Below are 21,877 nucleotides of genomic sequence, written 5' to 3'. Positions count from 1 at the left end.
CATTAATGCTTAACAAAAGATCTAATAACCAGTCTGCAATTAGCTGTTGTCCCGATTGCACACCAGCATTTTCATAAGATATTGACTGGCGAGAGTTATTTATACTGCATAATGTTTCCTTTGTTGGCGTAGGGCTGTACAGTGCACACCATACCAAATCTAATAGATTCTCAATTAGCAGCCAATTTCCACAAGGATGTGGGGGAGAGGATCTACTGAGACAGACAGTTTACTTTAGTATTGTCATGTGTTTGAGATGCAAATGTGTTGTACAGTGAAAAGCTTTTTTTCTTGCGTGCTATTCTGTCAGTGAAAAAACCATACATGATTACAATCAAGCTGTCCACGGTGTACAGATACCTACAGGGTAATGGGTATAACATTTAGTGCAATATAGTTGAGTTAAGTTTAGTTTATTGTCACGTGTACCAAGGCACAGTGTACAAGTCCAGTAAAGTCCGATAGATCGAAGGTCTCCAATGAGGTAGATGGGAGGTCAGGACAGCTCTCTCGTTGGTGATAGGATGGCAGCTGGGAAGAAACCATCCCTGAATCTGGAGGTGTGCATTTTCAAACTTCTGTACCTCTTGCCTGATGGGAGAGGGGAGAAGAGGGAGTGACCGGGGTGAGACTGGTCCTTGATTATGTTTCTGGCCTTGCCGAGGCAGCATGAAGTGTAGATGGAGTCAATGGAAGGGAGGTTGGTTTGTGTGATGGTCTGGGCTGCGTCCACAATTCGCTGCAATTTCTTGTGGTCTTGGACGGAGATATTCCCAACCCGTGCTGTGATACATCCCGCATCTGTAGAAGTTGGTGAGAGTTGTTGGGGACATGCCGAACTCCCTAAGCCTTCTAACGAAGTATAGGTGTAATATTAAATATTAAATATAGAAAATATTAAATTTATAATTCAAGCTTCAAACTTTGCAGAAAATCACTCTGGTTTCAATGCAGAAGAGCCCATCCATCAGCACTGTAAATGCTGATGTTACATAGGATTTACATGTGAATAAAAATATTTGTTTAGTTTTAGTTTAGTTCAGTTTAGAGATACAGCGTGGAAACAGGCCCTTCAGACCACCGTGCCAACCAGCGATCCCCGCACACTTATACTTTCCTAAACACACTATGGACTATATACAATTATACCAAGCCAATTAACCTACAAACCTTTGGATCTTTGGAGTGTGGGAGGAAACCGGAGTTCCCGGAGAAAAACCCACGCAGGTCACGGGGAGAACGTACAAACTCCATACAGACAGCGCCATAGTCGGGATCGAACCCGGATCTCTGGCGCTGTAAGGCAGCAACTCTACCGTAGCGCCACCGTACGGCCCCATCTGCCACTTTGTATATTTGATTTGAATTCGTTTTTCTTTACTTTGGTTTGGTAGGGAAAACGTGATGAAATAAGCTGTGGACACGTTTTGGAGTGAAAGAAATTTATAACAGGGTAGAAATTCATTGGGCCTCTTTAGTGCATTTTGGAGTCAAAGCTTTTCCTGGTCAAATCTGAAGACATTTTGCTAAATCAACAGATCAGTTTGGAAAGTAGTAAACAGTGCAGATTAAATAATAAACACAGTTCAGAATTTATTATTTTTTGTACATAATGTATAAATCTTGGAGCGCTTGTCATTTATGTTCAACAGTGCCTGTGGGGACTTTATGTTGACAACGCGTCTAAAACTGAAAAGGGTGAATGGGTTTCTGTGCAGAACAGGGTGTAAAGGTTTCATGCGTTGCAACAGGGCATTGTGCTGCCATTTCCAGTATTTCTGGATTTCAAAGGGGTTTCATCTGAATTTTAGAATTCATTTTATTCCGTAGGTAATTTAGTTTAGTTTAAAGATACAGGTCCACCACCGATTTCCCAGCAACTGATGGTCCACACCCCACCGCCCACCCCCGCTTTAATCCAGACCATGTTATGAGGGTGCACATGAAATCCCCCCTCCCCCCCGAAAACTTGGTGCCTCGGCCGGGCGAGGCAGGCGATCTCGACCTCATCGGGACTTCCGCGGCCGATCAGCGGGTCAGATTTCCCCTTCCTGCAGCCGGGGCTCCGGAACTCCGGCCCAGCCAGAGGCGGCAGATTTGTTCCCATAGCCGATCTCCATGGCCAACTTTGTGGGCCGGTGCCTCGGCCCTGACCTCTGTTGGTCCTGTGAAACAGATAATGCGGCTAGACGCTGGAACCAAGGGTGCCGGAAAATCGCTGGTGGTCTTGTGTAGCATTTAAACAAGCCCTTCTGCCCACCATGAATCACCTGTTTACACTGTGTTATCCCACTTTCTCATCCACTCCTTACACACTCGGAGCAACTTCACACAGGCTAATTAACATAAAAACCCGCACACCTTTAGGTTGTGGGAAGAAATCGGAGCACCCGGAGGAAACCCACGCAGCCAGAGAGAACGTGCAGACTCTGCACAGACAGCACCCGAGGCCGGGATGGAACCCTGGGTCTCTGGCGCTGTGAGGCAGCGGCTCTGCCACCCTACCTGGATGAATTTGAAAATTGTTATGTTTTGCTCTATTAGAAATCTTTAAATATGGTAGTTGCTTCATTTACTGTAGTGGTAGCCAACTGAAGGCATGTTCATCTTTAGTTTAGTGTAGAGATATAGTGCGGAAACAGGCCCTTCGGCCCACCGGGTCCGCGCCGACCACCGATCCCCACACATTAACACTACCCTACACCCACTAGGGACAATTTTTACATTTACCAAGCCAATTACCCTACAAACCTGCACGTCTTTGGAGTGTGGGAGGAAACCAAAGATCTCGGAGAAAACCCACACAGGGCACGGGAGAACGTACAAACTCCGTACAGACAGCACCCGTAGTCGGGATCGAACCTGGATCTCTGACGCTGCATTCGCTGTGAGGCAGCAACTCTGCCGCTGCGCCACCGTGACCGTCATAACCCAGCAAATCTTTGAAGGTTTCAGAGCTACAGACGTTATGGGGAGAAGGCAGGAGAATGGCGTTAAAAGGGAGAGATAGATCAGCCATGATTGAATGGCGGAGTAGACTTGATGGGCCGAATGACCTAATTCTGCTCAGAGCTTATGAAGGTACGAATTTGCTGGATTGAGATTCTGCAGTTGGACTGCCTTTTTTCCCAAGAATGCTTCAGAGCAAACCAGTAGAGCAACCATGCATCATGTTATTGCCCTGCATCTCTTTCTCGTGCCTGGTTTTGGTGTGCATTTGGTTGGAGCATCTCTGCCATGTTCGAAACTTAAATGTCCAGTTAAAACTTAAACATGGACTCATCACCATCGATGAGCAGCAATAGATAGATTTGATGCACAGAGTCTTTTATCCAGAGCAGCGGAATCAAGAACCAAAGGATATGGGTTTAAGGTGAGGGGGAAAGATTTAACAGAAACCTGAGCGGCAACTTTTTCGCACAGAGGGTGGTGGGTGTACGGAATGAGCTGCCAGAGGAGGTAGCTGAGGCAGGTACTATAACAACAATTAAAACACATTTGGACAGGTACATGGACAGAAAAGATTTAGATAAAGGGATATATGCCAAAATTGGGCAGGTTGGACTAGTGTAGATGGGGCAGCTTGCTTGGAATGGGCAAGTTGGGCCGAAGGGCCTGTTACGAAGGGCTGCATGACATCACCTTTGGATTTCTGGGTCCGTGTCACAGAATCAAATAGTGATAAAGGACCAGTCACCAAGTCTGCGATGATCACCAAGTCTGCGATGATCTTTACACTAAACTCACCCTAATAGAATTTTCTCCCCACATTTGTTGGGTGGTACAGTGGCACAACGGCAGAGCTGCTGCCTTACAGGGCCCGAGGCCCGGGTTCGATCCTGAGTCCGGGTGCTGTCTGTACAGAACTTGTGCATTCTCCCTGTGACCACCTGGGATTTCTCTGGGTGCTCCGGTTTCCTCCCACACTCCAAAAACGTACAGGTTTGTAGGTTAATTGGCTTTGGTAAAAATTGTTAATTGTCCCTGGTGTGTAGGATGGTGGTAGTGTAAGGGGATCGCTGGTCGGCGTGGACACGGTGGGCCGAAGGGCCTGTTTCCGCGCTGTATCCCTAAAGTCTAAAGTAAATTTCCATCAGTGCTCCCCTGATCCACTCATTCACGGCAACCAACCTGCCACTAGTGGCAATGAACCTACCAACCTGCACATTTCTGAGGTGTGGGAGGAATCCAGAACACTAAGACGAAACCCATGCAGTCACGCGGAGAACATGCAAACTCCACACAGCCAGCACCCGAGCACAGGATTGAACTAAGGTCACTGGAGTTGTGAGGCAGCAACTCTAATAGGTGCTTAAAAAAAAAATGTGTCACCATAATGTTTAACACCCATAAAGTCATACAGCACAGAAGTAGGCCCTTTGGCCTCGACCGTGCCGACCAAGATGGCTGACCATGCTGTCCAAGATACACCATCAGAACAAGTCCCATTTGCATGCGTTTGGCCCATATCCTTCTAAACCTTATATGCTTCATCTTGCTCAATAAATCGTTAAACCTTTGAACGTACAGGTTTGTAGGTTAATTGGCTTGGTATAAATGTAATATTGTCCCTTGTATATGTAGGGTAGTGTTAATGTGCGGGGATCGCTGGTTGGTGTGGACTCAGTGGGCCGAAGGGCTTGTTTCCACACTGTATCTCTGAACTAAACTAAACTAAACTTTATAGTTGGCACCTTTGAACTTGATAGAATTGACGATAATCATAATTAAGATTAAAAAACATTGACAAAGGTGCCTTACCTCCCGACTTTATTTAAGTTGCAGATGGAGCTTTGGAAAAAATATGTCAAAGAATGTTATGTGTTTTATTTGGCAGTAACCTTTGAGTAAAATGGAAAAAGTTTTTTTTTTTCGTTCAAATATTCTGATTTAACTCCAAAATCTGCATGTAGTTTTCTGCAAAATTCTGTCAGGGATCAACTCCTGGATATGTATTTTCCCCCCTCTCATTCCTATTATTTTGGAAATTCTGCTTCAGATTTGGATCAAAATCAGCTTTGATATGTTCTTGTTTGCCTCGAACCTTGCTGCACAAACCGTGAAACCATTTCCTATCTGAGTGCTCTCAGTTCTCTCTCATTGCTTGGTATAGTTTACCACTGAATAATGTTTAATCTTCTACTTTAAGAAAAATTAGCAGCCCATCACTCAGAGTAATTCATTACATAAAGTGCTTTAGGAAAAAAAACTGCAGATGCTGGTTTAAATCGAAGGTAGACACAAAGTGTCTACATAAAGTGCTTTGATGGGCAATATATAGATAAAATATAGTTTCGTTTTAGAGGTACAGCATTGAAACAGACCATTCAGCCCACTGAGTCCGCACAGACCATCGATCACCCGTGTACTAGTCCTATCCTACACGCAAGGAACAATTTAAAGGAGCCAATTAATCTGCAAACCTATACGTCTTTGGAATGTGGGAGGAAACCGGAGCCCCCAGAGAAAACCCACGCAGTCACGGGGAGAATGTACAAACTCCGTACAGACAGCATCCGTGGTCAATATTGAACTTGGGTCTGTGGCACCGGAAGGCAACGACTCTACCGCTGCACCACTGGACAGTCCTGTTAAATTCCTCTCTTCTTTCCCCATCAGTTTGCACAGAATCAGCAAGATAAGGACTATTCCTTTGTGACTGAGGGCTTTCAGCTTTATGTAGATCTATCAACATCTTTATCCATTGTCTCACAGCACTGCATAGCTTTACCTTTCCAGTTTTTTTTGAAAATAATCCTTGTTGCAAGATTAAACCCAAATGTAACTGATGGGCCCCTGGGGCATGATCTGAATATGACCAATTTAGCACTAATTGCTAACGTGCATTTAAGAACATTTCCCTTAAATAGCCGGTGCTTCGATTCAGAACGTTTCTGTGGTGGGACACCATGTGCACATGATTAACCTCGCTGTTGGCAAGATTCCAACATTTCTAACCTCGATTTTAAATGTGCTGCAGCTATTTGCACCAATTTAGCCCCAAACCTGGCTCTGCATAATCCAAAAGGCCCTGTGACAAAGTGGTGAACATCTTCAATACTTTCCCCTGTAACCGCAGGAGATGCAACACCTGTCCCGATACTTCCTCCCTCGACTCCATCCAGGGACCCCGATAGTCCTTTCAGGTGAGGCAGAGGTTCGCTTGCACCTCCTCCAACCTCATCTACTGGGTGGTGCAGCGGTAGAGTTACTGCTTTACAGCAAATGCAGCGCCGGAGACCCAGGTTCGATCCTGACTATGGGTGCTGTCTCTATGAAGTTTGTATGTTCTCCCCGTGACCTGCGTGGGTTTTCTCCAAGATCATCTGGTTTCCTCCCACATTCCAAGGACGTACAGGTTTGTAGGCTAACTGGCTTGCGGGGATCGCTGGTCGGCGCGGACCCGGTGGGCCGAAGGGCCTGTTTCCGCGCTGTATCTCTAAATTATACTAAACTACTGAATCCGTTGTTTCCGGTGTGGACTCCTATATATCGGCAAGATCAAGCGCAGGCTCGGCGATCGTTTCGCTGATGAGGTACTCTCATCTGCCTTGCCCTAAGTGATGTCCCGGTTACCAGGCACTTTAACTCCCCTTCCCTTTCCCACACTGACCTTTCTGTCCTGGGCCTCCTCCACTGTCAGAGTGAGGCCACACGCAAATTAGAGGAACCGCACCTCATATTTCGCTTGGGTGCTTTCCAACCCTGCTCAAAATTTCAAGTTCCCTGCCCTCTCCCACCCTAGGTGCTACTAGTTCCACTGTTTGCTTCCTTGTATCCCTTCATTATCACCTCTTCCCCAGCCAACAATGGGTCATTGTGGGCTCCACCCTTCCTTGGTCATCTGTTGCCGGCCCTCCTTTGTTCTGGCCTTTACATACCTCCACTTCCCTCCCCTCCACTTGCAGTCTGAAGAAACATTGCCCATCCCTTTTCCCCAGACCTCAGCCTGGCTTGCTGAGGTCTCCAGCACTTTGTGTCTACCTCTTTCTCTTGATTCTTCTGGGTAGAAAATATCAATATTTGCATGTACTGTAAGCCTTCAGCGGTGCTGGCTCAAAGGGCCAAATGGCCTCCTCCTGCACCTATTTTCTATGTTTCTCATTAGCTTCCAACTTTGGACTGAATCAGGCGTTTGGTATTTGCAGAGTGGGTGGTTCAAAGTCAATCTGATAAATGGAAGGCAGGGTAAAGAATTTTGTAGATTTTTCCCATAGATAATTATTGAAGAATGAACATAATTTTACTTTATGCAACGTTCTCCTCCGTCCTTCTTGAAAGTGTTGTGTACAGTTCTCCTGCACACCAGGATATCTCATGTATCTTGCTGACATAAAGGGCACTAGATTAACTTCCCAGTGTTACGGGAAAGATATTGTCAAGCTTGAAAGGGTTCAGAGGAGATTTACAGGGATGTTGCCAGGACTAGAGAGAGTGAGTTACAGGGAGAGGTTGAGTAGGCTGGTAATATATTCCTTGGAGCGCAAGAGGATGAGGGGCGATGTTATTATAGAGGTGTATAAAATCATGAGAGGAATAGATCGGGTAGATGGACAGAATCTCTTGCCCAGAGTAGGGGAACCGAGGACCAGAGGACATAGGTTCAAGGTGAAGGGGAAAAGATTTAATAGGAATCTTTCTCACACAAAGGGCAGTGGGTATATGGAACGAGCTGCCAGAGGAGGTAGTTGAGGCTGGGACTATCCCAACGTTTAAGAAACAGTTGGACAGGTACATGGATAGGACAGGTTTGGAGGATTATGGACCAAACGCAGGCAGGTGGAATAACTTCCCAGTGTAACAGGAAAGATGTTGGCATGCTTGAAAGGGTTCAGAGAAGATTTACGAGGATGTTGCCAGGACTCGAGGGACTGAGCAATAGGGAGAGGTTGAGCAGGCTAGGGTTTTGTTCCTTGGAGCGCAGGAGGATGAGGAGGTAGTTGACGCAGGTACTATCACTACGTTTAAGAAACATTTAGACGGGTACATGGATCGGGTAGGTTTAAGTAGGCAGGTGGGACTAGTGTAGATGGAACATGTTGGTCAGTGTGGGAAAGTTGGGCTGAAGGGCCTGTTTCCATGCTGTATCACTCCATAACTCTATCTTCGCTGACTGAATAGCTTGCAACAAAAAGCTTTTTCCTGTACCTCGGTAATAATAAATAATAATGATTATTATAAACTCTTAATAAGAACATGGCTTGTAGCTAGGGTTGCCAACTGTCCCGTATTAGCCGGGACATCCCATATTTTGGGCTACATTCGTTTGTCCCGTACGGGACTGCCCTTGTTCCCTAATAGGCCTGGGAGACGCTGTAGGCCCCAACACTGTCGGCCCGGACACTGTAGGCCCTGACGCTGTAGGTCCCGACATTTTCAGTCCCGACACTCTAGGTTTCTGACATTTTAGCTCTGGACAGTCTAGGTCTGGAGGCCCGGGTGCCGCCTAACGGAGGTTGCCTAGCAACCCTCCTCCCAGCCTGGGCGGCCGCCATTGTTGGAGCGGGAGCATGTGGCGGCTAGCTGGGTGAGATCATGTGGGGCGCGGGGCGGTGACGTCACCTTGTCCCATATTTGGGAGTGAGATCGTTGGCACCCCTACTTGTAGCTTGAGATACAATGAAAAGCTGAGAATTTGATTTTATTTGAGTGGGGATCATTTGACTCCAGATCTTGGAAATATTTTTGTTACCCTAGCTGTGAGTCTTGCATTGTGTTGAATTGTATTTTTGACATCAGATCGACTGTTAAAGAGACATAACAAACCTGGTACTTCCTCGTATTTCTTTGAACTCTTTCACAAGATTGTATGGGCAGTCATGAAACTAAACTCTTGTCGAAGAGAGGAGGAGAACTTCTTCAAGGAGGAGAAATCACAGTGGAGCAACAGGTAGTGTAAGAAAATAACTGCAGATGCTGGTACAAATCGAAGGTACTTATTTCACAAAATGCTGGAGTAACTCAGCAGGTCAGGCAGCATCTCAGGAGAGAAGGAATGGGTCACAAAATGCTGGAGTAACCCAGCAGGTCAGGCAGCATCTCAGGAGAGAAGGAATGCGCAGTCATGAACACCGTTACCTCTTCATCGCACTTTCAGTGTATATTTAAAATGATTTCTTCTTTTCTCCTCTTTCTCTCCGTGCTAGGAATCTCGGCGAGCTGATCGACAAATTTATGGGCGATTTCAGAGCTCAGGGCCCGCCGAAGCCGAGCCCTGGTGATGGTGGAGTGGTGCTCCCCAGCTGTGCCGACCTGTTTGTCTACTACAAGAAGTGCATGGTGCAGTGCTCCCAACTCAGCACCGGCGAACCCATGATTGCTCTGACCACCATCTTCCAGAAATACCTGCGCGAATACGCATGGAAGATCCTCTCCGGAAACCTGCCCAAGTGAGCGTGAGATGAGTTTGAACTAGTCATTACTCCAAAATGCTGGAGTAACTCAACGGGTCAGGCAGCAGCATCTCCGGAGGGAAGAAATTGGTGACGTTTCGGGTCCAGACTGAAGAAGGGTCTCGACCCAGAGTCACCCATTCCCGAATGGTCTCGACCTGAAACGTCACCCATTCCTTCTCTCCAGAGATGTTGCCTGACCCACTGAGTTACTCCAGCATTTTGTGTCTACCTTGGATTTAAACCATTATCTGCAGTTTATTTTCCTACACATTACTTCAAGTAACCCTTGCTATTCCTCTCTCTCCATCCCTTCCGTTCCCAGTTCTCCGATCTAGTCATACTGTCTCCGACTACATTTTATCTCTGTTTGCTTTGTTGTTTATCTTCTCCCAGCTAACAATGATCTATTCTACATTTTCCTTAATCCACATTCCCTTTGCCCTGTTTTCACACCTTTACACTTTCTTATCCATGTATCTCCCTCCCTCCTGACGTCAGTCTGAAGAAGGGTCTTGACACGAAATGTCACCCATTCCTTCTCTCCAGAGATGCTGCCTGACCCGCAGTTACTGCAGCATTTTGTGTCTATGCAGAGAAATTCCTTTGCAATCAACTACTGCAAATGATTACTCAGTTTTCCCAATCTTCAAACGAGAGGAATAGATCAGGTAGGAAAAAAAACTGCAGACACAAAACTGCTGAAGTAACTCAGCGGGTCAGGCAGCATCTCTGGAGTGAAGGAATGGGTGATGTTTCAGGGCAGGACCCGCCCCCTCCCCTGACATCAGTCTGAAGAAGGGTCTCAACCCGAAACGTCACCCGTGCTGCCCGAGGGCTATTTGGAGGAAATCTGCAGTTTTCAGCTTTTGATGTACTGGAGTCCAAATGTTATTCATGCTAATGATGTCAGGGATGGAAAGGATACGGTTTACCACAAAAAATATTTATTATTTATTAGGGTCAACAAAAGACTCAAATAAAACTCTGCTGTTTCCAGATTTGGTATGTTTAGTACATCAAATACAGGCAGAAAGAGCAACTGGTCTTAATTGGAATGGACTGCAGTCATTTACACCATATATGGTACTGCACAGATTTAGGTCGTCATGTTGCGTGCAGACTTTTGGTGAGCTTTTTATTCAACGTTGTTCGTGGTATCCAGAACGTTTATTGAACCTGAAAGACTTAATAATGGTCAATGAACACATTTTCTTCAAAGTCATCCACTGCGTGAAAAATGAAATGGGAAATCATCCCATCTGCCTTGTGCTCAATATAATCACTCTTTCAGATGTAAGGGGCTTAATGAATATGTGCACTGTGCAAAGAGATATCAATCATTAAACTTAATACATCCCACATGGTTAATTTTGAGTTTGAACTAGGTTACTTTTATGGGAGGAAGTGCTTCAACTGAAAATACTTTAACGATTTGGAAAAAGCAAATATTGAAGACCAGGGAAATATAAGTTCCTGTGGAAACATGGAACTGCAGATGCTGGTTAACCCAAAAAGATACAAAGTGCTGGACTGACTCGGTAGGTCAGGCAGCATCTCTGGAGAACATGATGGGTCTTCGACTCAAAATGTCACCCATCCATGTTCTCCAGGGATACTGAAGATAGACACAAAATGCTGGAGTAACTCAGCGTTTCAGGGAGCATCTCTGGAGAGAAGGAATGCCACCTGTCCTGCTGCAGTACTCCAGCATTTTGTGTGTATCGGTGTAAACCAGCATCTGCAATCCCTTCCTACACATTTCTCCAGAGATGCTGCCTGTCCCGCTGAGTTACTCCAGCATTTTGTGTCTTGTGGTGTAAACCAGCCTCTGCAGTTGGTTCCTACACATTTCCCCAGAGATGCTCCCGAACCCTCTGAGTTACTCCAGCACTTTATGTCCTTTAACAAAAAAAGGACTTCTGTAGTGGCGAGCTGAGAGGCAGCTTAGTTTCGAGATACAGCATGGAAACAGGCCCTTTGGCCCACCGAGTCCGCGCCAACCAATGATTACCCGTACCCAAGTTCTATGGTATCCCAGTTTTACATCCTACACACCGGGTACAATTTACAGAAGCTAACCTTCTTCTTTCGTGTCCATCATCTGTGTTTCATATGTTCCATCACTGTCATCGTCCGTCCTGAAAAGGGCGCAAGCTTCCGTCGACAATCAGTGGGAACCATCACTTGTACCGTAGACGGTGGTGGCAGCACAATTAGCTCAGGGCACTTCCAGTTTCCAGCCCCGCGATGTGGACGACAGAAGCCAATTAACCTACAAACCTGCACGTCATTGGAAAGTGTGAGGAAACCGGAGCACCCGGAGGAAACCCACGCAGCCACAGGGAGAACGTGCAAACTCCACACAGGCAGCACCCGAGGGCAGGATGGAATCCGTGTTTTTATTTTTTTATATTATATATTTATAATATTGTCTTATATATTTTTTAATTTATGTTTAATTTAGTTTAGAGATACAGCACGGTAACAGGCCCTTCGGCCCACCGAGTCTGCGCCGACCAGCAATCCCTGCACATTAACACTATCACACACACACACTAGGCACAATTTATAATCTTAACGAAGCCAATGAATCGACAAACCTGTACGTCTTTTCTTTCTCCTCAGAACCACAAGTAGCAGCGGTGGCCTGACCATTTCCAGTCTGCTGAAGGAGAAGGAGGGTTCAGAGGTGGCAAAGTTCACACTGGAGGAGCTCTGCCTCATCTGTAGTATCCTCAGCACTGCTGAGTATTGCCTGGCCACAACACAACAGGTGAGTGTCCTTTGCAATGTTAGCACACATTTCGAGAGGACCAGAATATAAGGCACTGGTCAGGCCACATTTGGAGTATTGTGAGCAGGTTTGGGCCCCATATCTGAGGAAGGATGTGCTGGTGTTGGAGAGGGTCCAGAGGAGGTTTACGGGAATGATCCTAGGAATTATTGGCACTGGGCCTGTACTCGCTGGAGTTTAGAAGGATGTGCGAGGGGGAACCTCATTGAAACGTGCCGAATAGTGAAAGGCCTGGATAGAGTGGATGTGGAGAGGATGTTTCCACTAGTGGGAGAGTCGAGGTCCAGAGGGCAAGGCCTCAGAATTAAAGGATGTACCTTTATGAAGATGAGAAGAGATTTCTTCAGCGAGAGGGTGGTGAATCTGTGGAGCTCATTGCCCCAGAAGGCTGGAGAGGCCAAGTCATTGGGTATTGTTAGGACGGAGATTGACAGATTCTTGAGTAGTTGGGCGTCAAGGGCTTTGGGGCGAAGGCAGGAGAATGGGGTTGAGAGGAGAAGATAATTCAGCCATGATTGAATGGCGGAGTAGACTTGATGGGCCGAATGGCCTAATAGTGCGGCACGGTGGCGCAGCGGTAGAGTTGCTGCCTTATAGCGAATGCAGCGCCGGAGACTCAGGTTCGATCCTGACTACGGGCGCCGTCTGTACGGAGTTTGTACGTTCCCCCCATGACCTGCGTGGGTTTTCTCCAAGATCTTCGGTTTCCTCCCACACTCCAAAGACGTTCAGGTTTGTAGGTTAATTAGCTTGGTATAAATGTAAATTGTACCTATTGTGTGTAGGTGGTTTGAAGGGCCTGTTTCTGCACTGTATCTCTAAACTAAACTAGACAGCGTGAAGCATGCTGGCCTTGTGATACGCAGTTCTATTTATGTTGAGTGTGGTTATCCTAAGATTTATCCTTGGGGATTTTCCGTCGATTGATTCTGTAAAGACAGGCCTGAAACAGTAATTCTTTTCCAGTACAGGTATGTAGGTTAATTGGCTGTGTAAATGTAAAAAAATTGTCCCTAGTGGGTGTAGGATAGTGTTAATGTACGGGGATCGCTGGGCGGCACGGACTTGGTGGGCCGAAAAGGCCTGTTTCCGGCTGTATATATATGATATATGATATGATACAGGTAGCCCTGAATAAATAGTTTTGCTATGCTTGTTTTAATAAGGCTCATTAATCATTTCAGTGAGCGATAGACACAAAATGCTGGATTAACTCAGCAGCACAGGCAGCATTTCTGAAGAGAAGGAGTGGGTGATATTTTGGGTCGAGCCCCATTTTCAGACTGAGTCTGCAAAAGGGTAGAGACCCGAAACGTCACCCATTCCTTCTCTCCAGAGATGCTGCCTGCCCCGCTGAGTTACTCCAACATTTTGTGTCTATCTTCGGTTTAAACCAGCATTTGCAGTTCCTTCCTACACATTTCAACGAGTGACTTGAATCACATTGCTTGTTGCATTAATGGGTCTGTTTTGCACAGAGGTAGACTGTACCCCTTAGCTGAACTGGTATGATTTGATAAGACACAAAGTGCTGGAGTATCTCAGCATGTCAGACAGCATCTCTAGAGAACATGGATAGGTGACGTTTCAGATCAGGAGCCTTTTTTGAAAAGGATCCTGACTCAAAATGTCACCTATTCATGTTTAGTTTAGAGACAGTGTAGAAACAGGCCCTTAGGGGCAGTCACAGTGGTGCAGCGGTAGAGCTGCTGCCTTACAGAGCCTGCAGCACTGGAGACCCGGGTTCCTTCCCGACTACGGGTGCTGTCTGTACGGAGTTTGTACCTTCTCCCCGTGACCTGCGTGGGTTTTCTCCGAGATCTTCGGTTTCCCCCCACACTCCAAAGACGTACAGGTATAAAGGTAAATTGACTTGGTATAAGTGTAAATTGTCCCTAGTGTGTGTAGGATAGTGTAATTTGCAGGGATGGCTGGTCGGTGCGGACGGTGGGCTGAATGGCCTATTTCCGCACTATCTCTAAACTAAACTAAACTGAACTAAACTAAACCAAACCATTCCATTAACCACCCATTCACACTAGTTCTATGTCATCCCACGTTTGCACCCTGTACACTAGGAGCAATTTGCAGAAGCCGGCCAACTTACAAACCTGCACGTCTTTGGAATGTGGGAGGAATCCGTTTTTTGCTTTAGTTAATGCAGCCGGCTGAGCTGAGTTTGTTCAAATATGGGCATGTGCGTACCTTCCTGATCTGTGCGGCTCAATAATTCATTAGGAAAAGTCATTCAGTCATCGCCAGACTGCTTTCCACTGTGGGTATATCCCCACAAGCTGGATGGAGACTGGCCAAGTGCTTCCAGCTTGAGTCTGTCATCTAGCTTTGTAAATGCTTCTGCAGTCTTATAGTTACGTTACAGTTCAGGAACTCCACGAGTTCATGTTATCAGCAGACATAATAACTTGAAAAATATGATCAAGCTCTCACATTAGTTTTGTTAAGTTTAGTTTATTTACATGTGTACAGTGAAAAGCTTTTTTTGTTGCGTGCCAACCAGTCAGCGGAAAGATGATTACAATAAAGCCAAAAATACATTCAGCCAAGACTATACATGATTACAATCGAGTGGTCCACAGTAGAACAAAGGGGAAGATATCGAGAGCATAATATATAATAATTAAACAATAATATAGCAATTGTCTTCTCGTTTCCTTAGTTTAGTTCATTGTCACGTGTACCGAGGTACAGTGAAAAGCTTTTGTTGTGTGCTATCCAGTCAGCGGAAAGATGATTACAATCAAGCCATCCACAGTGTGCAGATACAGGAGAAAGGGAATAACATTTAGCGCAAGATAAAGTCCAGTAAAGCCTGATTAAAGATAGACGAAGATCTCCAATGAGGTAGATGGTAGCTCAGGGCCCTTCAGTTGCCTGATAACAGCTGGGAAGAAACTGTCCCTGAATCTGGAGGTGTGCGTTTTCACACTTCTGTACCTCTTGCCTGATGGGAGAGGGGAGAAGAGGGAGGGGGTGAGACTGGTCCTTGATCTTGCTGCTTGCCGTGGCAGCGTGAAGTGTAGATGGAGTCTAACTGCATTAATGAATGACTCGGCCAATCAATAACGGAACCTACTTATCACGTTGATCTTTTCATCTTACCTTTTAAATTGCTGTAAGTTGGGGAAAAGAGAAATGAGTTGACATTGCAACACTAAAAAAACACAGATGCCAGAAACGTAGTTTTAAAAAACCCAAGAAAACATTGGAAATAAAGACACAAAGTGCTGGAGTAGAAGTGGACCAGAGGACATAGGTTCAAGGTGAAGGGGAAAAGATTTAATAGGAATCTGAGGGGTAACTTATTCACGCAAAGGGTGGTGGGTGTATGGAACGAGCTGCCGGAGGAGGTAGTTGAGGCTGGGACTATCCCAACGTTTAAGAAACAGTTAGAGAGACAGGTACATGGATAGGACAGGTTTGGAGGTATATGGTCTAAGCGCAGTCAGGTGGGACTAGTGTAGCTGGGACATGTTGGCCGTTGTGGGCAAGTTGGCCGAAGGGCCTGTTTCCACACTGTATCACTCTATGAGTAACTCAACGGATCTGGAGAATACGGATAGGTGATGTTTTGGGTCGGGACCCCTCTTCAGACTGTCTAAAGAAGGGTCCCTACCCGAAACATCTCCCATCCATAGTCTTTTGTTGTAAACCAGCATCCGCAGTTCATTGTTTCTTCATCTTATTTCTCGGCTATTAAATCATGTCTTTTTTACCTGATGGGCAATCTATTTCCTTTCAATGAACTTGATACCTATGGAAAAATACCCATCTAGCATGAAGAGTAGGTTGTCAAGTTGGAGATTACTTCACAGGTTAATTCACAGTCTTTTTAAGTCAACCATTGATTATCTTTTTTTTACAAAGGATCGGTTTGAATAATAAAATGTATATTATTGTATGAATATTGATTTCTCTTGTATCAAGTAACCCTTGCATTCCCTCTCTCTCTGTACCTCCATCACCCTAGTCCTGCTGTTCCTATCCCTACGTTATCACCTCTTCCACAGCCAACAATGGACCATTGTGGGCTCCACCTTTCCTTGGTCATCGGTGCCGGCTCTGATTTGTTCCGAACCTTTTCATACCTCTAGTTCCCCTCTCCCCCGACTCTCAGTCTGAAGAAGGGTCTCGGCACGAAACGTCACCTGTTCCTTTAATCCAGAGGTGTAGCCTGACCCGCTGAGTTGCTCCAGCATTCTGTGTCTTATCTTTTGAGTAATCAGGAATCGGTTCCATTTCGTTTTTCTGGTGGCAATCTTTCCTGAGCCGACTGCAGCCGGTCGGTCGGTCAGTCGGTCAGTCGGCCGGTACTCTGCTTGTGTGGAGCTGCAGCTCTGACTTCAAGCGGATTATCAAGTTGTCACTCAGAACTGTTCGTTGAGAGGAGAGAAAACAAGCACGGCTGCAGTTGTGAATGCTTCCCTTAGCTCCTCGATTCCTGGCAAAGGACGGAGTGCGGGCATGTGTACAAACGCACGCACAAACCGAGGGCTGCAGTCTCAGAGTAAATCCTTTTCACACCATGAACATGACTCTCACACCGTTGGGAAATTGCAAGCAATTATAAAAGGCCGTGTGATCTCCTCGCTGGTATCCGGTGTTTGTTTTAATTTAACATGTTCATTAGACTGTAGCAAGACATTGGCTGTGCACTAGGCAGCTCTCAATTCCTACTGGGTAATGAGGTTCAGATCTGCCTCTCAAACAAGTGGGCTCGAAATCCTCATCAGGCCGAGATTTAAAGCCAAACCGTCAAAAATAATTATCATCAACATTAACTGTTTGGGCAAAGATTCAACTCTTTTTTTTAAGTAATAAAATTGACATATTAACCCGGGTTTGCAACAAAAGGCAGAGATTGACAGCTTCTTGATTTGTCCAGGTGTCGGGGGTGGTAGGGAGAAGACAGGAGAATGGGATTGAGAGGGAAAGATAGATCAGCCATGATTGAATGGCGAGTAGACTTGATGGGCCAAATTGGCCTAAATTCTGCTCCTAGAACTTATGAACTTATAGCAAGCACATAGCACGATGTCATGTAAACCAAAGATAGACACAAACTGCTGAAGTCTATCATCGGGTCAGACAGCATCTCTGGAGAAAAGGAACAGGTGACATTTTGGGTTGGAACCCTTCTTCACACTGAAAGTTGAAGGGGGCGGGGGATGAGACACTGGAGAGAGGAAAAGGCGAGAACAGATCAGGGCCGGCAACAGATGACCAAGGAACGGTGGAACCCACAATGGCCCATTGTTGGCTGGGGAAGAGGTGATAACGAGGGGATACAGGGATGTGAACAGTGGAACCAGTGGAACGACTGGGGTGGGGAAGGAGGTAGGGGTAGAGAGAGGGAATTCACGGATTACTTGAAATTCGGGAAATCTACGTACATGTGGCCGGGCTGTTAGTTGCCCATGTGAAATATGAGGTGTAAATTACCTGGGTTTCCTCCGGGTGCTCCGGTTTCCTCCCACATTCCAAAGACGTGTCGCTTTGTAGGTTAACGGCCTTCCGTAAATTGTCCTTAGTGTGTAGGATAGAACTAGTGTGTGGGTGATCATTGGTAGGTGTGGAATCAGTGGGCTAAAAGGGCCTGTTTCCACGTTGTATCTCTAAAAAAACTGATTTGAAGACCCGTTCTGAAGATGTGAACAGGCCGGAAAGTTGTTGCAGTGCCAAGCAACTCAGTTTCATCCTTTGGAACAGATCTGATGTTAAATCAAAACTCGTGTAGGAAGGAACTGCAGATGCTGGTTTAAATTGAGAATAGACACAAAATGCTGGAGTAACTCAGCGGAACAGGCAGCATCTCTGGAGAGAAGAATGGGCGCCGTTTCGGGCCGAGACTGTCTGAAGATGGATCTCAACCAGAAACGTCACCCATTCCTTCTCTCCAGAGATGCTGCCTGTCCGCTGAGTTACTCCAGCATTGTGTGTTTATCTTAAATCAAAGCTCTGGCTGTAAAAAAAACATCTTCCGGCATTATTCAGAGAATAGGCACCACAAGGCCACTGCTTCTCCCTTGGCCAAGCCCAATGAACACAGGATTTCTGGTCAATTATTCCACTGTTGTTTGTCGAGCATGCCTGTGCATGCAGTTGGTTCCCATCCGAACCTACCTAACGATGATTACATCTCAAGGGCATCATGTGAAGATTTATTTACAAAAGATGATTATTTCATTCTTTTGAATGATTCATTTTATCTGATGCAAAAATAAATACTTTCCTTGGAATCTGATCTATTAAACAAAAGGGCATTGATGAAGAGTGAAATAAAGTGCGGCACAGTGGTGCAGCTGGTAGAGCTGCTGCCTCACAACGCCAGAGGCCCAGATTTGATCCTAACCTCCGGTGCTATCTGTGTGGAGTTTTCATGTTCTCCTTGTGACCGCGTGGGTTTCCTCAGGGTGCTCCGGTTTCCTCTCACGTCCCAAAGATGTGCCGGTTTGTAGGTCAATTGGCCTCTGTAAATTGGCCTCCTAGCGTGTGGGGAACATAGAACCAGTGTGAACAGGTGATCGATGTTCCTTGTGGACTCGGTGGGCAAAAGGGCCTGTTTCCATGCACTATGAAAGCAAAATTAAAAACTATAGGCTGATGATCTTTCATTGGAAACATTAACTCTGTATCTCCGCTGAATATGCTTGAACGACTGAGTATTTGTGTGTATCTACACAGCGGCTTTGTATTATGTACAATACACTGGAGGAAATCACCCCACACAAGGCACAATCATGGTGGGACAGAGAGGGAGGAATGCATCGGATACTTTCAAATAGAAAAATCAATATTCATACTTAATAATATACATATTATTTCTCAAACCCATCCTTTGCAATGTCAAATTAAAAATTCTGAATTATCCTGTTCTTATGAAAATCTCCAACTTGGCAACCTACATTTCACAAAAGGTGGGCATTTTTGCACAGGTTTTATGATCATTGAATGGAAATAGATTGCCCATCAGGTAAAAATTCAAATGATAACAGCCGAGAAATTAGATGAAGAAACATTGCATACAAAATCATGAGAGGAATAGATCGGGTAGATGCACAGTCTTTACCCAGAGTAGAGGAATCGAGGACCAGAGGACATAGCTTCAAGGTGAAGGGGAAAAGATTTAATTGGAATCCGAGGGGTAACTTTTTCACACAGAGGGTGGTGGGTGCATGCAACAAGCTGCCAGAGGAGGTAGTTGAGGCCGGGACTATCCCAACGTTTAAGAAACAGTTGGACTAGTACATGGATAGGACAGGTTTGGAGGGATATGGACCAAGTGCAGGCAAGTGGGACTAGGGTAGCTGGGAAATGTTGGCCAGTGTGGGCGAGTTGGGCCGAAGGGCCAGTTTCCACACTGTATGTTTCCTCTGACTAAATAAGGAACAGCATAATGGAGTTTTACAAAATAAAACAATGTGCTGGAGTAACTCAGCGGCTCAGACAGCATCTCTGGAGGAATGAATAGGAGACATTTCGGGTCGGGACCCTTCTTCAGAAGTAATCAAGCATAATCATGATTAGCTTGTATAATCAGATGCAGCAGTTATTCTGGTCATGGCAAGATCCCGCACACAGTGCCAATTAACTTTTACCAATTACAACAATTGGCAGTGAAAAGCTTTGTTTTGCATGTTATCCAAACAGATCAGATATAACATGCATAACAATACAATCAAGTCAATCTCAAGTAGAATTGGTAGAACAAAGGGTAAGAAACAGAGTGCAGAATATAGTTCTCAGCATTGTAGCGTTTCAGTTCCATAGACAGAGTCCAATGTCCGCAATGGGGTAGATGTGAATCGGACAGTACCCTAGCTTATAGTTCAGAAGCCTGATAACAGAGGGGAAGAAGTTGTTCCTGTCTGGTGGTGCGCGCTTTCAAGCTTCTGTATTTTCTGCTGGACGGGAGCAGGAAGAAGAAAGAATGAAGCCTTTAAGATTATGTTGGCTGCTTTTCCGGGGCAGCGTGAAGTGTAGATGAAGTACTTAGAGGTAGGAAAGAGATTTAAAAGAGTAGAGTTCTTTATTCACAAAATGCTGGAGTAACTCAGCAGGTCAGGCAGCATCTCAGGAGAGAAGGAATGGGTGATGTTTCGGATCGAGACCCTTCTTCAGACTGATATCAGGGGGGCGGGACAAAGGAAGGATATAGGTGGAGACAGGAAGATAGAGGGAGAACTGGGAAGGGGAAGAGAGGGACAGAGGAACTATCTAAAGTTGGAGAAGTCCATGTTCATACCACCGGGCTGCAAGCTGCCCAGGCGAAATATGAGGTTCTGAAGAAGGGTCTCGACCCAAAACGTCACCCATTCCTTCTCTCCCGAGATGCTGCCTGATCCGCTGAGTTACTCCAGCATTTTGTGAATAAATCGATTTGTACCAGCATCTGCAGTTATTTTCTTATACTATATGAAATATGAGGTGCTGTTCCTCCAATTTCCGGTGGGCCTCACTATGGCACTGGAGGAGGCCCATGACAGGAAGGTCAGACTGGGAGTGGGAGGGGGAGTTGAAGTGCTCAGCCACCGGGAGATCAGGTTGGTTAAGGCGGACTGAGCGCAGGTGTTGAGCGAAACGATCACCGAGCCTGCGTTTGGTTTCACCGATGTAAAGAAGTTGACATCTAGAGTAGAGTGATTATATTGGATGATAGTAAGTTCTTTGGGAAGAGCACGCAGGTTCCGGCGTGGATCTACTGAAGGATCAGGCGGGCTGATATGTGAATGTGTAGCTGAGTTTAGTTTTGAGATACAGTGCGGAAACAGGCCTTTCGGCCCACCGAGTCCGCGCTGACCAGAGATCCCCGCACACTAACGCTTTCCTAGGGACAATTTACATATACACCAAGCCAATTAACCTACAAACCTGTACGTCTTTGGAATGTGGGAGGAAACCAAAGATCTCGGAGAAAACCCACGCAGGTCACGGGGAGAACGTACAAACTCCGTACAGACAGCGCCCATAGTCGGGATGGAACCCGGGTCTCCGGCGCTGCAAGCGCTGTAAGGCAGCAACTCTACCGCTGTGCCACCATGCCGCCCAATACGCACTTTCTTCTTTATGTTATCACTGGCAAGAATGCAGCCCTCTCCCGGGTGTTTACTGTAGCTCCAGACAGGGTGGTATAAACATAAACTAACTTTTCAATTTTACCGAATTTGTTCCCACAAAATTAGTAGGTGCTAGCTTTATCAGTGATTTTTAATTTTAAGATTGACAATTTTTAATAATGAAGAGCTTGAAAGCCGAAGGTATTGGATAGAGTTAAGAGGGAGTTTGTACGTTCTCCCTGTGACCACGTGCTCTGGTTTCTTCCCACACTCCAAAGACATGCAGGTATGTAGGTTCATTGGCGTCTGTAAATTGTAAATTGTCCTGAGTGTGCAGGATAGTACTAGTGTACAGGTGATCGCTGGTCAGCATGGACTCGGTGGGCCAAAGGGCTTGTCCGCGCCGTATCTGTCCTCAAGTACTGTCCGTGTGGAGTTTGCACTTTCTCCCTATGATCGTGTGGGTTTCCTCCGGGTGTTCCGGTTTCCTCCCACTCTCCAGAGACGTGCGGGTTTGTAGGTTAATTGGCCCTCTGTAAATTGTAAATTTTTCCCTAGCGTGTAGGATAGTGTTAGTGATCGCCCGTCAGCACGGACACAGTGGGCCGAAGGGC

The 21,877-nt window shown here is 45.9% G+C and overlaps 1 protein-coding gene across 2 annotated transcripts in view; it reads left to right on the top strand.

Moving 5' to 3' along the window:
• Nucleotides 1–21,877, top strand: part of vps53 (VPS53 subunit of GARP complex) — a 328,676-nt gene that overhangs the window by 204,905 nt on the left and 101,894 nt on the right. For both annotated transcript variants that reach the window (XM_078422197.1, XM_078422198.1), the window contains exons 14-15: nt 9,147–9,389; nt 12,021–12,168. In XM_078422197.1, the coding sequence (XP_078278323.1) occupies nt 9,147–9,389; nt 12,021–12,168 (391 nt within the window). The remainder of the gene's footprint in view (nt 1–9,146; nt 9,390–12,020; nt 12,169–21,877) is intronic.

The sequence above is a fragment of the Rhinoraja longicauda genome, chromosome 26 (genome assembly GCF_053455715.1).
Source record: "Rhinoraja longicauda isolate Sanriku21f chromosome 26, sRhiLon1.1, whole genome shotgun sequence".
In the NCBI taxonomy this organism is placed as follows: Eukaryota; Metazoa; Chordata; class Chondrichthyes; order Rajiformes; family Arhynchobatidae; genus Rhinoraja; species Rhinoraja longicauda.
The sequence above is the reverse complement of the archived record's forward strand: the minus strand, read 5'-3'. Positions and strand labels throughout refer to the sequence as shown.